We start from the raw sequence: 16,925 nt of genomic DNA on the forward strand, positions 1-16,925 counted from the left end.
TCCCCTGACATGGGGGAGGATTTTGGGGTGCAGGAGTGGGGCCCCCAAAGCGGGGATAAAGCAACCAGAATTTTGTTTATTGATCACTTCAATCCCTGCCTCCCGCCGGATCCGCTGGGGCCGACACCGGAGGAGAAACAATGGTTTAAAAAAAAAAAAAAAAGTCCAACAAAATAAATGTAAATAAATTAAACTCCCAATGAGTCCCACGGACCCAGGCCAGAGGTGCCTGCCCACGGTACTTGGAAAAAAATCAAATAAAAAGGGGGAGTAAAAATGAGAAAAGGTCCAAAAAAAGTACAAAAAAAAAAAAAAAAATACAGAACCACAATCACGAGTGTCTGGAAAAATAACACCGAGGGTGGAAAAGCAGAGGCAAACACGGATGGGAGGAGGGGGGAGAGGCCCGGGGGGATCCCGGGGACAGGAACGGGACATGCACGAAGCGAGGGGGACAGGAGGGTCCCCAAGGCCAAGGACCCCTGACTGCAGGGTTGGTGACACCAGCAGCGCCCAGTTTGGGGACACTGGAAATTCCAGAGGGGGGTGAGGAGATGGGAGAGAACCTGGGGGGGCACAACCAGGATTTGGGGAGAGTTCTACACCCCCCACTCTCCCTCTCCTCAAAACACATTTTAAACCAGTCCAACCCCGCGAAGAACCCACAAATCCAAGTCCAGAGCTCCACAAACCCCCATCAGATCTCCTCCACTCCGTGAGCAAAGATCATAACGAGCCCTGGCTCCAGCACCATGTCCTCCCCCATGTGCTGGTTCTCGCAGGCCATCACCACCACGGCCTGCTTGCCGGGGATGCGTTTGGCCACGTAGTTCTCGTAGTAGCGCCGGTTCATCTGGCGCGTCTCCAGCGTGGCCAGCCCCTGCGGCCAGTTGCGCTCGTGGGCGTTCTCGATGAGCTCGTTGGTGATGGAGGCCGGGCAGCCGCTCTCCACCAGCGAGCGTTTGATGACGGCCTGGAGCACGGCGTCGGGAGTGGAGATCATCCCGCCCCAGCGCGTCACCCGGGCGGGCTGCAGGGAGTTCACCCACCTGCGGGGACAGGGACGGGGTCAGGGTGTGGGTTTGGGGGGTCACACACCTGGGGGGACAGGGACGGGGGTCAGCGGGGTCACCCACAAAAACCGACAAATTTCCGTCCAAAATCTACAAATTTCCCTCAGAAAAGGGCAGATTTCCCTCAGAAAGTGAAGTTTTTTCCTCAGAAAATGACAAATTTCCCTTAGAAAATGACAATTTTCCCCCAGAAAAGGCCCGGTTTACCTCAGGAAAGGCCAAGTTTCCCTGAGAAAAGGCCAATTTTCCCTCAGAAAATCACAATTTCCCCAGAAAAGGCCCCATTTCCTTCAGAAAAGGGCAGATTTCCCCCAGGAAAGGCCAAGTTTCCCTCAGAAAATGACAATTTCCACCAGAAAAGGCCCGGTTCCCCTCAGAAAAGGCCAGGTTTCCCTCAGAAAAGGCCAAGTTTCCCCCAGAAAAGGCCAAGTTTCCTCCAGAAAAGGCCAAGTTTCCCTCAGAAAATTACAATTTTCCCTCAGAAAAGGCCCGATTTCCTTCTGAAAATGACATATATCCCTCAGAAAAGGCCTATTTTCCCTCAGAAAATGACTTTTTTTTCCTCAGAAAAGGCCATATTTCCTTCTGAAAAGGCCCAATTTCCCTCAGAAAAGGCCAAGTTTCCCCCAGAAAATGACAGATTTCCCTCAGAAAATGACAATTTTCCCTCAGAAAATGACATTTTTTCCTCAGAAAATGACAAGTTTCCCTCAGAAAAGGCCAAGTTTCCCTCAGAAAACCACAATTTCCCCAGAAAAGGCCCCATTTCCTTCAGAAAAGGGCAGATTTCCCCCAGAAAAGGCCAAGTTTCCCTCAGAAAATGACAATTTCCACCAGAAAAGGCCCGGTTCCCCTCAGAAAAGGCCACGTTTCCCTCAGAAAATGACAATTTCCCCCAGAAAAGGCCGTTTTTCCCTCAGAAAAGGCCAAGTTTCCCTCAGGAAACGGCAATATTCCCTCAGAAAAGGCCCAATTTCCCCCAGAAAAGGCCGTTTTTCCCTCAGAAAAGGCCAAGTTTCCCTCAGAAAATGACAATTTCCCTCAGAAAAGGCCCAATTTCCCCCAGAAAAGGCCCGGTTTCCCTGAGAAAAGGCCAAGTTTCCCTCAGAAAAGCCCGGTTCCCCTCAGAAAAGGCCAAGTTTCCCCCAGAAAAGGCCATTTTTCCCTCAGAAAACGATAAATTTTCCTCAGAAAAGGCCATTTTTCCCTCAGAAAAGGCCAATTTCCCCCAGAAAAGGCCCGGTTCCCCGGCCCAGCACTCACTCCAGGATCTCGTTGTACTCGATGGTCTCCTCCAGGTTCTGCAGGTTGGGGTTGACGCTGCGGATCGCCCGCATGTACGCCTTGAGCAGCTGGATGTCCCTTTTCTGGGAGGGATGGAAAAGGGTTGGGAATGGCAACGGGATTGGGAATGGGAATGGGGTTGGGAATTGGGGATGGGATTGGGAAAGGGGTTGGGAATGGGATTGTGGATTGGGATTGGGGATGGGAATGGGAATGGGATTGGGAACGAGATTGGGGATTGGGAATGGGGACGGCAATGGGATTGTGGATTGGAAATGGGATTGGGGATGGGAACAGGATTGGGGATTGGGGATGGGATTGGGAGTGAGACTGGGGATTTGGGTTGGGATTGGGGATTGGGAATGAGACTGGGGATTTGGAATGGGATTGGGAATGGCAACAGAAACGGGATTGGGAATGGGAAGGAGAATGGGATTGGGAATGGGGAACGGGATTGGGGATTGGGAACGGGAATGGGATTGGGAATGGGAACAGGAACGGGATTGAGAATGGGATTGGGACTGGGAATGGCATTGAGAATGGGATGGGATTGGGAATGGGATTGGGAATGGGGATGGAGATGGGATGAGATTGGGAATGGGAGTGGGACTGGGAATGGAATTGGGAATAGAACTGGCAAACAGAAATGGGGATGGAAATGGGATTGGGAAACAGCAATGGGACTGGAAATGGGAACGGGAATGGGATGGCACTGGGATTGGGATTGGAAATGGGATTGGGAACGGGAAACAGGAATGGGATTGGGAATGGAATGGGATTGGGAATGGGATTGGGAAGGGGATTGGGAAGGGGAATGACCCCGACAACCGGGCCCAGCCCCGCAGGGCCATGCTCAGCCCAATTTTCTGGGATTCTGGAGCCCTAACCTTCCCCTCCCCAACCCAACCCTGCCATTCCTGGACCCCCCAGCCTGACCCACCCAACCCCTGCAGAGCCACGCTCAACCCCCACCTTCCCCCAGCCACTTCTCCCCTGTTCTTCAGCATTTTGGTGTCCAATCCACCGAATCGCAGCCAGCCCTGGCACACTCCTGGCACACTCCTGGCACACTCCCGGCACACTCCTGGTACACTCCTGGCACTCCTGGTACACTCCTGGCACACTCCTGGCACACTCCTGGCACACTCCTGGCACTCCTGGTACACTCCTGGCACACTCCTGGCACACTCCTGGCACTCCTGGTACACTCCTGGCACACTCCTGGCACACTCCTGGCACTCCTGGCACACTCCTGGCACTCTCCTGGCACTCCTGGCACACTCCTGGCACTTCTGGCACACTCCTGGCACTCCTGGCACTCCTGGCACACTCCTGGCACTCTCCTGGCACTCCTCGCACTCTCCTGGCACTCCTGGCCCCACCTGCTCGGCCAGCTGGTGCTTGTGCTCGGCCGAGGTTTTCTCCAGCTCGGCGATCCGGGTCTGCTGCTGCTGCACCACCGAGCGCAGGTGCTTGATGCAGTTGTGGTTGGGCAGCTCGTCCTTGGGCATCTCCAAGCTGCCAGCAGCAGAGGGGAAAAAATTGGAGACTCCAAATTAGGAGGAATTTGCACCTTTCTGAGCTAATCCAGGTGTGGGAGAGCCTGAGTGCCAGGTCCCATTCTCAGGCTCCTTCCCTGAACCTGTGACCCTTCTGCATCCATTCCAGTGCTCATCCTGTGCCCATCCCCATCCTGTGCCCACCCTGCTGCCATCCTGTGTCCATCCCAGTGCCCATCCTGTGTCCATGCCATGGCCATCCCCATCCTCAACCTGTGTCCATCCCCACCCTGTGTCCATCCCAGGTCCATCACAGTGCCCATCCTGTGTCCAACCCAGTGCCCAAGCTGGTGCCATCTCGTGTCTATCCTAGTATCCATTCTGGTGCCAATCTGTGTCCATCTCATTGCCCATCCTATGTCCATCCCCATCCCATGTCCATCCCACTGCCCATCCATGTCCATCCTCATCCCGTGTCCATCCCACTGCCCATCCTGTGCCCATCCCATTGCCCATCCTGTGCCCATCCCATGTCCATCCCCATTCCATGTCCACCCCCATCCCACGTCCATCTCCATCCTGTGCCCACCCAGTGCCCATCCCATGTCCATCCCCATCCTCTGTCCATCCCGTGTCTGTCCTGTGTCCATCCCAGTGTCCATCCTGTGCCCACCGCAGTGTCCACCCCGTGTCCATCCCAGTGCCCATCCCCATCCTCTGCCCATCCCATTGCCCATCCCATGTCCATCCCCATCCTGAGTCCACTCCAGTGTCCATCCCGTGTCTGTCCTGTGTCCATCCCATTGCCCATCCCCATCCTGTGCCCACCCCACTGCCCATCCTATGCCCATCTCAGTGCCCATCCCATGTCCATCCCCATCCTGCATCCATCCCAGTGCTGTGCCCATCCCATTGCCAATCCTGTGTTCATCTCAGTGCACATCCGATGTTCATCCCAGTGCCCATCCCGTGTCCATCTCATTGCCCAACTTGTGTCCATCCCATTGCCCATCTCAGTGCCCATCCTATGTCCATCTCCATCCCGTGTCCATCCCCATCCCATGTCCATCCCCATCCTGTATCCACTCTAGTGCCCATCCCATGTCCATCCAGTGCCCATCCCAGTGCCCACCCTATTGCTCACCCCATTGCCCATCCTGTGTCCATCCCATGTCCATCCCCATCCCACGTCCATTTCCATCCTGTACCCATCCCATTGCCCATCCCATGATCATCCCAGTGTCCATCCTGTGCCCACCCCATGCCCATCCCACTGCCCATCCCATGTCCATCCAGTGCCCACCCCAGTGCCCATCCCATGTCCATCCCGTGTCCATCCCACTGCCCATCCCATGTCCATCCAGTGCCCACCCCAGTGCCCATCCCATGTCCATCCTGTGTCCATCCCACTGCCCATCCCATGTCCATCCCGTGTCCATCCCACTGCCCATCCCATGTCCATCCCGTGTCCATCCCACTGCCCATCCCATGTCCATCCTGTGCCCACCCCATGCCCACCCCCTCCCCATGCCCATCCCCTCCCCGTGCCCATCCTGTGTCCACCCCAATGCCCACCCCATGCCCACCCCCTCCCCATGCCCACCCCCCTGCCTGTCCCCTCCCTCACCCGCATCCCTGCTCGCAGGTGACGGGCCGCTTGGGGTTGTGCTCGCAGTCGTTGAGGTGAGCCATGAGGTTGTCGAGGCGCACCACGGCCGTGCAGCCGAAGACGGCGTTGTCGCAGGTGATCTGCAGCTTGGACAGCATGTTGCGCATGATGCGCGGCACCGGGCGCAGGTGGGCCACCGTCACCACGCTGCGGTCCACGGGGCACGTCTGCTGCTGCGAGAACCACTGCGTGATGCACGCATTGCAGAAGGCGTGCTCGCAGTGCGGCGCCTGCGGGGAACCAGCCGGAGTCAGCGCGGCGCGGCGGGGTCAGGGATTGAGCTGGGGGAGTGGGGACAGGGTGGGGGGATCCCTGACAGGGAGCTGAGTGTCACCTCTGCTCCTTGAGAAATGGGATTGTTGGGTTTGGGGGAATCATCCTGGATCATCAAGTCCAGGATGGGAGGGATCCCCAGCAGAGAGCTGAGTGTCACCTCTGCTCATTCAGAAATAGGATCATCCATGGGATCACTGAATTTGGGGAAAACCACAGAGATCATCAAGTCCAGGATGAGAGGTATCCCCAGCAAAGAGCTGAGTTGTCACTTCTGCTCCTTCAGAGATGGGATTGTTGGGTTTGGGGGATTGAGCTGGGGGAGTGGGGACAGGGTGGGAGGGATCCCTGACAGAGAACTGAGTGTCACCCCCCAGCAGAGCTGAGTGTCACCTCTGCTCCTTGAGAAATGGGATTGTTGGGTTTGGGGGAATCGTCCTGGATCATCAAGTCCAGGATGGGAGGGATCCATACCTGAGCCCTGAGTGTCACCTCTGCTCATTCAGAAATGGGAGTGTTGGGTTTGGGGGACTGAGTTGGGGCAGCAGGGCCAGGATGGGAGGGATCCCTGACAGAGACTCAGTGCCACCTCTGCTCCTTCAGTCACGAAATCACTCTTGGGATCACTGAATTTGGGGAAAACCCCCCAGATCATCAAGTCCAGGATATGAGGGATCCCTGACAGAGAGCTGAGTGTCACCTCTGCTCATTCAGAAACGGGATTGTTGGGTTTGGGGGATTCAGCTGGGGCAGTGGCGACAGGATGGGAGCGATCCCCAGCAGAGACCCAAGTGCCACCTCTGCTCCTTGAGAAATAGGATCATCCATGAGATCACTGATTTGGGGAAAACCATCCAGATCATCAAGTCCAGGATGTGAGAGATCCACAGAAGAGCTCTGAGTGTCACATCTGCTCCTTCACTCATGGGATCATCCATGGGATTGTTCATGAGATCACTGAATTTGGGGAAAACTGCCTGGATCATCAAGTCCAGGATGTGAGGGATCCCTATCAGAAAGCTGAGTGTCACCCCCCAGCACAGCTGAGTGTCACCTCTGCTCCTCGAGAAATGGGATCATTCATGGGATTGTTCATGGGATCACTGAATTTGGGAAAAACCTCCTGGGTCAGCAAGTCCAGGATGTGAGGGATCCCCAGCAAAGAGCTGAGTGTCACCTCTGCTCCTTCAGAAATGGGATCGTTGGGTTTGGGGGAATCGTCCTGGGGCAGCAGGTCCAGGATGGGAGGGATCTCCACCAGAGACTCAGTGCCACCTCTGCTCCTTCAGTCACGAAATCACTCTTGGGATCACTGAATTTGGGGAAAACACCCCGGATCATCAAGTCCAGGATGGGAGGGATCCCTGACAGAGAGCTGAGTGTCACCCCCCAGCACAGCTGAGTGCCACCTCTGCTCCTTGAGAAATTGGATTGTTGGGTTTGGGGGAATTGTCCTGGGTCAGTGGGGACAGGATGGAAGAGATCCTCAGAGGGGAGCTGAGTGTCACCTCTGCTCATTCAGAGATGGGATTGTTGGGTTTGGGGAAAACTGCCTGGATCAGTGGGTCTAGGATGGGAGGGATCCCCAGTGGGGAGCTGAGTGTCACCTCCAGCAGAGCTGAGTGTCATCTCTGCTCATTCAGTCACGGCATCATTCATGGAATCACTCATGGAATCACTCACAGGATTGCTCATTAAATCACTCATGGGATCATCCATGGGATCACTGAATTTGGGGAAAACCCCCCAGATCATCAAGTCCAGGATGGGAGGGATCCCCAGCAGAGAGCTGAGTGTCACCTCCAGCAGAGCTGAGTGTCACCTCTGCTCTTTGAGAAATGGGATCATCCATGGGATCATCCATGGGATCACTGGGTTTGGGGAAAACTGCCTGGATCATTGTGTCCAGGATGGGAGGGATCCCCACCAGAGACTCAGTGCCATCTCTGCTCCTTCACTCATGGAATCACTCCTGGGATCACTCACAGGATTGCTCATGAAATCACTCATGGGATCACTGAATTTGGGGAAAACCCCCCAGACCATCAAGTCCAGGATATGAGGGAACCCTGCCAGAGAACTGAGTATCACCTCTGCTCCTTCAGAAATGTGTTTGTTGGGTTTGGGGGAATCATCCTGGATCATCAAGTCCAGGACATGAGGGATCACCAGCAGGGAGCTGTGTCATCTCTGTTCCTTGAGAAATGGGATCATCCATGGGATCATTGGGTTTGGGGAAAATCACCTGGATCATCATGTCCAGGATGTGAGGGATCCCCAGCAGGGAGCTGAGTGTCTGAGTGTCACCTCTGCTCCTTCACTCCTGGGATCATCCATGGGATTGTGCATGGGATCACTGATTTAGGGAAAACTGCCTGGATCATTGAGTCCAGGATGTGAGGGATCCCTATCAGAGAGCTGAGTGTCACCCCCCAGCACAGCTGAGTGTCACCTCTGCTCCTTGAGAAATGGGAGTGTTGGGTTTGGGGGATTGAGCTGGGGGAGTGGGGACAGGATGGGAGGGATCCCCAGCAGGGCTGAGTGTCACCTCTGCTCCTTCAGAGATGGGATCATCCATGGGATTGCTCATGGGATTGCTCATGGGATTGTTCACGGGATTGATCATGGGATCACCCATGGGATCACTGAATTTGGGGAAATCCTCTCAGGTCACCGAGTCCAAGCTGTGTCCAGTCCCCATCAGAGCCCTGAGTGCCACCTCTGCTTGTTCACTCCTGGGATCACTCCTGAGATCACTCCAGGGATTACTCATGGGATCACTCATGGGATCACTCATGGACTCTCTCATGGCATTGGTCATGGAATCATTCACAGGATCACTCATGGGATCATTCACGGAATCATTCATGGAATAATTCCTGGATTCACTCATGGGATCACTCATGGGATCATTCGCTCATGGGATCACTGAATTTGGGAAAATCCTCCTGGATCATCAAGTTCAACCCATGGCTGATCCCCACCAGAGCCCTGAGTGCCAGCTCTGCTCTCTCATTCCTGGGATCACTCCTGGATCACTCCTGGGATCATTCATGGAATAATTCCTGGATTCACTCCTGGGATCATTCACAGAATCGCTCATGGAACCACTAAATTTGGGAAAATCCTCCCAGATTGAGTCCACCCCATGCCTGATGCCCAGGTAACCCCAGGTGTGCCCAGGTGTGCCAAGGTGTGTTCAGGCCTCCCAGGTGAGCCCAGGTGAGCCCAGGTATCCCCAGGTGAGCTCAGACCTGCCCAGGTGAGTCCAGGTGTCCCCAGGCGAGCCCAGATGAGCCCAGGTGTGCTCAGGCGTGCCCCAGGTGTGCCAAGGTGTGTTCAGGCCCTCCCAGGTGTGCCCAGGTGAGCCCAGGTAACCCCAGGTGAGCTCAGACCTGCCCAGGTGTCCCCAGGTGTCCCCAGGCCTGCCCAGGTGTGCCCAGGTGTGCCCAGGTGTCCCCAGGTGTCCCCAGGTGTGCCCAGGCCTGCCCAGGTGTGCCCAGGTGAGCCCAGGTGTGCTCAGACATGCCCAGGTGTGCCCAGGTGTGCTCAGACATGCCCAGGTGTCCCCAGGTGTGCCCAGGTGTGCCCAGGTGTGCCCAGGTGTCCCCAGGCCCGCCCAGGTGAGCTGTACCTGCACGGGCTCCTCCAGCACCCCGCTGCAGATGGGGCAGATCAGATCCTCGTCCACGTCCCCCTGGAATCGAGCCACATCATAGCCCATCGCTGTCACCTGTCACCGGCACCGCCCTGAGGGACAGGGACACCCAGAGTCAGGGGGGACAGCCAAAAAAAACATCCTAAAACATCCCAAAACAAACATTCCACAACATCCCAAAACATCCCGGGAGTGAGGGGGGGACATCCAAAAACAAACATCCCAAAACATCCCAAAATATCCCACAACAAACACCCCAAAACATCCTGGGTATGAGGGGTTGGAAACATCCTGAAACATCCTGGGAATGAGGGGGAACATCCCAAAACAAACATCCTAAAACACCCCAAAACATCCCAAAACAAACATTCCACAACATCCCAAAACAAACACCCCAAACATCCCAAAACATCCCAGGAGTGAGGAGGGACATCCAAAAACAAACATCCTAAAACACCCCAAAACAACCCACAACAAACACCCCAAAACATCCTGGGTATGAGGGGCTGGAAACATCCTGAAACATCCTGGGAATGAGGGGGAACATCCAAAAACAAACATCCTAAAACATCCCAAAACATCCCAAAACAAACATCCCACAACATCCCACAACATCCCAAAACATCCCGGGAGTGAGGGGGGGACATCCCAAAACACACATCCTAAAACATCCCAAAATATCCCACAACACACATCCTAAAATACCCCAAAATATCCCACAACACACATCCTAAAACATCCCAAAACAAACATCCCACAACATCCTAAAACATCCCAAAACATCCTGGAATGAGGGGGGAACATCCAAAAACAAACATCCTAAAACATCCCAAAATATCCCACAACACACATCCCAAAACATCCCACAACATCCCAAAACATTCCAAAACAAACATCCCAAAACATCCTAAAACATCCTGGGAGTGAGGGGGGACATCCAAAACAGACATCCAAAACCAAACATCCTAAAATATCCCACAACAAACATCCCACAACATCCCAAAAGAAACATACCAAAACATCCCACAACAAACATCCTAAAACAAAAATCCCAAAACATCCTGGAATGAGGGGCTGGAAACATCCTGAAACATCCCAAATCATCCCACAACAAACATCCCAAAACACCCCAAAACATCCCAAAACATCCTGGGAATGTGGGACCAGAAAAATCCCAAAACATCCTGGGAAAGAGGGAGGAAACATCCCAAAACAAACACCCCAAAACATCCCAAAACATCCTGGGCATGAGGGGGGAACACCCCAAAATAAACATCTCAAACATCCTGGGAATGTTGGAACTGGAATCATCCCAAAACATCCTGGGAATGCAGGGACTGGAATCATCCCAAAACATCCTGGGAATGCAGGGACTGGAATCATCCCAAAACATCCTGGGAATGAGGGACTGGAATAATCCCAAAACATCCCAGGAATATGGGACCACAAAAATCCTGAAACATCCTAGGAATGTGGGACCAGAAAAGTCCCAAAATATCCTGGGAATGAGGGGCTGGAATCATCCCGAAATATCCTGGGAATGTGTGACCAGAAAAATCCCAAAATATCCTGGGAATGTTGGGACAGGGTCGGGGTCAGGGACATCCTGGGACCTGAAACATCCCAAAATATCCTGAGAATGCAGGGACCAGAAAAATCTCAAAACATCCTGGGAATGTGGGGGGAAACATCCCAAAACATCCTGGAAATGTGGAACTGGAATCATCCCAAAACATCCTGGGAATGAGGGGCTGGAAACATCCCAAAACACCCCAGGAATATGGGACCACAAAAATCTTGAAACATCCTGGGAATGTGGGACCGCAAAAGTCCCAAAACATCCCGGGAATGAGGGGCTGGAATCATCCCAAAACATTCTAGGAATGCTGGGTCCAGAAAATTCCCAAAATATCCTGGGAATGTTGGCACAGGGTCGGGATCAGGGACATCCTGGGACCTGAAACATCCCAAAACATCCTGGGAATGTGGCCTTGGAAACATCCAGGGAAAGCAGGGACCAGAAAAATCCCAAATTATCCTGGGAATGTTGGGACAGGGTCGGGGTCAGGGACATTCTGGGACCTGAAACATCCCAGGATTGTGGGACCAGAAAAATCCCAAAACATCCTGGGAATGAGGGGCTGGAAAATCCCCAAAACATCTGAAAATATCCTGGAATGAGGGGCTGGAACCATCCCAAAACATCCTGGGAATGTGTGACCAGAAAAATCCCAAAATATCCTGGGAATGTGGAACTGGAATCATCCAGTTTTGGGGGGGTTTTGGGGTGGATTTTAGGTGGGTGTGGGGTGGGTTTTGGGGTGGATTTTGGGGTGGATTTTGGGGTGAGTTTTGGGTGGATTTTGGGGGGTTGGTTTGGTCTGTGGGATGTGGGACAGCGCACCCCAAGGCCGGCACTCCCAGGAAATTCCCTCCTGAGCTCCCCCGGCCCCGCCCCGGCCGTTGGTGCTCGCGGGGACATCAAAGGGGTGACAGAGTGACAGAGTGACAAAGGGACAAAGTGACAGAGTGACAAAGGGACAGAGTGACAAAGTGACAAAGGGACAAAGTGACAAAGGGCCCCTGAGGAGTCCCCGCCCCAAACCCCACGGGAGGGAGGGGGAGGGGCAGGAGGGGGAGGGGAGCACATCTGGACACGGCCCCGGGCTCGGGAGCTGCGAGGGGACCCGGGAATTCCAGATGTGCCCAACCAGGGGTTCAGCCAGATGTGCAGAGCAGGGGTTCCAGCTGTGCCCAACCAGGGGTTCCAGATGTGCACACACCAGGGGTTCAGCCAGATGTGTACACAGCCAGATGTGGGGCCCCCCTGCACCATGGCACCAGCCAGCTGTGCCCATCCAGATGTGTCCCCAATCAAGATGTGAGCCCCAATCCAGCTGTGCCCACATGTGCACCCATCCAGATGTGCCCAGATGTGCTCCCCATCCAGCTGTGTGCCAGATGTGTGCCCGCCCAGTTGTGCCCATCCAAATGTGCCCAGATGTGCGCTCCATCCAGCTGTGTTCCAGATGTGCCCATCCAGATGTGCACACCATCCAGCTGTGTTCCAGATGTATAACCCATCCAGCTGTGCCCCAGATGTGAGCCCATCTAGACGTGCACCCCATCCAGCTGTGGCCAGGTGTGCCCCATCCAGATGTGTGCTCATCCAGCTGTGCCCAGATGTGCCCATCCAGATGTGTGCTCCACCCAGCTGTTCCCCATCCAGATGTGCTCAGTTGCAGCCATCCAGATGTGCAACCCATCCAGATGTTCACTCTAGCCAGATGTGCCCCATCCAGCTGTGCTCCTTATCCTGCTGTGCCCCAGCTATGCACCCATCCAGCTGTGCCCCAGCTGTGCCCATCCAGATGTGTGCACCATCCAGCTGTGCCCCAGATGTGCACCCACCCAGATGTGTGCTCATCCAGCTCTGCCCATCCAGCTGTGTTCCAGATGTGCACCCATCCAGCTGTGCCCCAGATGTGCCCATCCAGTTGTGCTCCCCATCCAGATGTGCAGCCCCCCCGATGTGCCCCAGCCCCCGCTGGCACAGGGACAGATGCCAGGCCCCGTCCCGGTGACACTCCCGGACTTTGTCCCCTCCCTGTCCCCACCCAGAGCTCCGGGGAATCCCGAGCAACAACGGCAACAACGGCCTCGGGTGGGGCTGGCACGGCCCCAAAACCCTCCTGAGCAGCCCCAAAATCCTCCCCAAACCCTCCTCAACAACCCCTAAAATCCTCCCCAAATCATCCCCAAACCCTCCTGAGCAGCCCCAAACCCTCCTGAGCAACCCCAAACCCTCCTGAGCAGCCCCAAACCCTCCTGAGCAACCCCAAACCCTCCTGAGCAACCCCAAAATCCTCCCCAAATCATCCCCAAAACCCTCCTGAGCAGCCCCAAACCCTCCTGAGCAACCCCAAACCCTCCTGAGCAGCCCCAAACCCTCCTGAGCAACCCCAAACCCTCCTGAGCAGCCCCAAACCCTCCTGAGCAACCCCAAACCCTCCTGAGCAACCCCAAAATCCTCCCCAAATCATCCCCAAAACCCTCCTGAGCAGCCCCAAAATCCTCCCCAAACCCTCCTGAGCAACCCCAAAATCCTCCCCAAATCATCCCCAAACCCTCCTGAGCAGCCCCAAACCCTCCTGAACAGCCCCAAAAACCTCCCCAAATCATCCCCAAACCCTCCTCAACAACCCCTAATCCTCCTGAGCAACCCCAAACCCTCCCCAGCCCATCCCAAATGCCCTCAAACCCTCCTGAACAGCCCCAAAAATCTTCGCCAAATCATCCCCAAATCCTCCTGAGCAACCCCAAACCCTCCTGAGCAACCCCAAACCCTCCCCAGCCCATCCCCAACGCCCCCAAACCCTCCTGAACAGCCCCAAAACCCTCCCCAAATCATCCCCAAACCCTCCTCAACAACCCCAAAATCCTCCCCAAATCACCCCCAGCCCATCCCCAAGGACCCCAAACCCTCCTGAACCTTCCTGAACAATCCCAAACCCTCCTGAACAGCCCCAAAACCTTCCTGAGCAACCCCAAACCTCCCTGAACAAACCCCCCTGAACCACCCCAAACCCTCCTGAGCAACCCCAAACCCTCCCCAGACCATTCCCAACAGCCCCAAATCCTCCTCAACAGCCCCAAACCCGCCCCAAATCCTTCCCAAACCCTCCCCAAATCCTCTCTTAACAGCCCCAAAATCCTCCCCAATCCTCTCAACGATCCCAAACCCTCCTGAACAGCCCCAAATCTTCCCCATCCCATCCCCAATGACCCCAAACCCTCCCCAGCCCTTCCCAACGGGATAAGAGCGGCTGGGGAGGAATCTCAGAGCCCTGGGCACAGCCAGGACCCTCCCAAAAATTCCTTTGGGATTCTCCCAAATTCCTCAGGAATTCTCCTCAAATCCCTTTGGGTTCTCCCCCTGGGATTCTCCCCAAATTCCTTTGAGATTCTCTCCAAATTCCTCAGGACTGTCCTCAAATTCCTTTTGGATTCTCCCCAAATTCCACAGGATTCCTTCCAAAATTCCTTTTGGATTCTCCCCAAATTCTTTGAGATTCTCCTCATATTCTTTGGGATTCTCAATTTCCAATTTTCTTCAGGATTCCTCCCAAATTCCTCTGGATTCTTCTCAAATTCCCAGGAATTCTCCCAAAATTCCATTTGATTCTCCTTGGGATTCTCCCAAATTCCTCAGGAATTCTCCCAAAATTCCTTTGGATTCTCCCCTTGGGATTCTTCCCAAATTCTTTTGGATTCTCCCCAAATTCCTCAGGATTCCTTCCAAAATTCTTTTTGGATTTTCCCCAAATTCCTTTGAGATTCTGCTCAAATTCTTTGGGATTCTCAATTTTCAATTTTCTTCAGGATTCCCCTCAAATTCCTCTGGATTCCCCCAAAATTCCTTTGAGATTCTCCCCAAATTCCTCAGGATTGTCCTCAAATTCCTTTTGGATTCTCCCCAAATTCTTTGAGATTCTCCTCAAATTCTTTGGGATTCTCAATTTTCAGTTTTCCTCAGGATTCCCCCCAAATTCCTTTTGGATTCTCCCCAAATTCCTCTTGATTCTTCCCAAATTCCCAGGAATTTTCCCAAAATTCCATTTGATTCTCCTTGGGATTCTCCCAAATTCCTCAGGAATTCTCCCAAAATTCCTTTGGATTCTCCCCTTGGGATTCTCCCCAAATTCTTTGGGATTCTCCCCAAATTCCTCAGGATTGACCTCAAATTCCTCAGGATTGACCTCAAATTCCTCAGGATTCTTCCCAAATTCCTTTTGGATTCTCCCCAAATTCATTCTTGATTCTCCTCAAATTCCCAGGAATCCTCCCAAAATTCCATTTTATTCTCCTTGGGATTCTCCCAAATTCCTTTTGGATTCTCCCCTTGGGATTCTCCCCAAATTCCTCTAGGACTGACCTCAAATTCCTTCAAATTCACCCCAAATTCCTCTTGGATTCTCCCCAAATTCTTTGAGATTCTGCTCAAATTCCTCAGGATTCTCAATTTTCAATTTTCTTCAGGATTCCCCCCAAATTCCTCTGGATTCCCTCAAAATTCCTTTGAGATTCTCCCCAAATTCCTCTCAATTCTCCCCAAATTCCTCTGGATTCCCCCAAAATTCCTTCAAATTCACCCCAAATTCCTTATGGATTCTCCTCAAATTCTTTGGGATTCTCAATTTTCAATTTTCCTCAGGAATTCTCCCCAAATTCCTTTGATTCCTTTCTTGGAATTCACAGTTCTCCAATTTCCCTGGGAATTTTTGGGAATTCCTGTGAATTTTTGGGAATTCCCAGCTCCCTCCCCATGAAATTCAGGCTCCCCAGGCAGAAATTCCAACCAAAAAAACAGGATTGGAAGAATTCCCATGGAAAAAAATAAAATAAAATGAAATAAAATGAAATAAAATGAAATAAAATAAAATAAAATAAAATAAAAATACAGTAAAATAAAATAAAAATAAAAAAGAAAATAAATAAAAATAAAATAAATAAAATAAAAATAAAAATAAAATAAAATAAAAATAAAAAATAAAATAAAATAAAAATACAATAAATAAAATTAAAATTAAAATTAAAAATAAAAGAAAAGAAAATTTAAAATAAAACAAAATAAAAATAAAATAAAATAAAATAAAAATTTAAAATAATATAAAATAAAATACAATAAAATAAAATTAAATTAAAATAAAATAAAAAATAAAATACAATAAAAGAAAATAAAGTAAAAATAAAATAAAATTAAAATAATAGAAAATTTTAAAAAGTAAAAATAAAAATAAAATAAAATAAAAAATAATGTAAAAGAAAATAAAACACAATAAAATGAAATAAAAAATAAAAAATAAAATAAAATAAAATTTTAAAAATAAAATAAAAATAAAATAATATAAAATTTAAAAAAATAAAATAAAAATAAAATTGAAAAGTTAAATAAAAATAAAATAAAATTTTAAAAAATTAAAAAATAAAAATAAAATAAAACAATAAAATAATATAAAATAAAATACATTAAAATAAAATAAAAAAATAATTAAAATACAATAAAATAAAATACAATAAAAAATAAAATTAAAAAAATAATTAAAATACAATAAAATAAAATACAATAAAAAATAAAATTAAAAAAATTAAAAAATAAAATAAAAATAAAATAAAATAAAATAAAATAAAATAAAATAAAATAAAATAAAATAAAAAATAAATAAAATAAATCGTGGCTTTACCTCCTGCAGCAGAATTCCTCCTGGAATGATGCAGGGCTGGGCTGGCCTCACTCTGAGCAGGGAATTCCTCCCAAATTCCCATTTTTCCCTCTCCTCTCCCACAGCAAGGTCCTGGAGGATGGATCTGCTCCCAGAAAAGAGAAAAAAAATGGAAAAATGAGGAAATTCCTGAGAATTCCCAGCTGGAGGAGAATTCTCCTGGTTCTGGGAGGGTTTTTTGGGAAT

General features: G+C 51.1%; 1 protein-coding gene across 1 annotated transcript; it reads right to left on the bottom strand.

Moving 5' to 3' along the window:
* Window positions 1-56: 56 nt before the first annotated feature.
* RNF41 (ring finger protein 41) lies at window positions 57-16,840 on the bottom strand. The gene is made up of 6 exons (XM_033083422.2): window positions 16,701-16,840; window positions 9,433-9,548; window positions 5,484-5,755; window positions 3,740-3,875; window positions 2,337-2,440; window positions 57-1,049 (listed from the first exon to the last, which is right to left on the bottom strand). Exons 2-6 carry the CDS (start codon window positions 9,520-9,522, stop codon window positions 698-700), a joined length of 954 nt encoding a protein of 317 aa, XP_032939313.1. The 5' UTR covers window positions 9,523-9,548; window positions 16,701-16,840; the 3' UTR covers window positions 57-697.
* Between the last annotated feature and the right edge of the window lie 85 nt (window positions 16,841-16,925).

The sequence above is a fragment of the Catharus ustulatus genome, chromosome 31 (assembly GCF_009819885.2).
Source record: "Catharus ustulatus isolate bCatUst1 chromosome 31, bCatUst1.pri.v2, whole genome shotgun sequence".
Classification (NCBI taxonomy): Eukaryota; Metazoa; Chordata; class Aves; order Passeriformes; family Turdidae; genus Catharus; species Catharus ustulatus.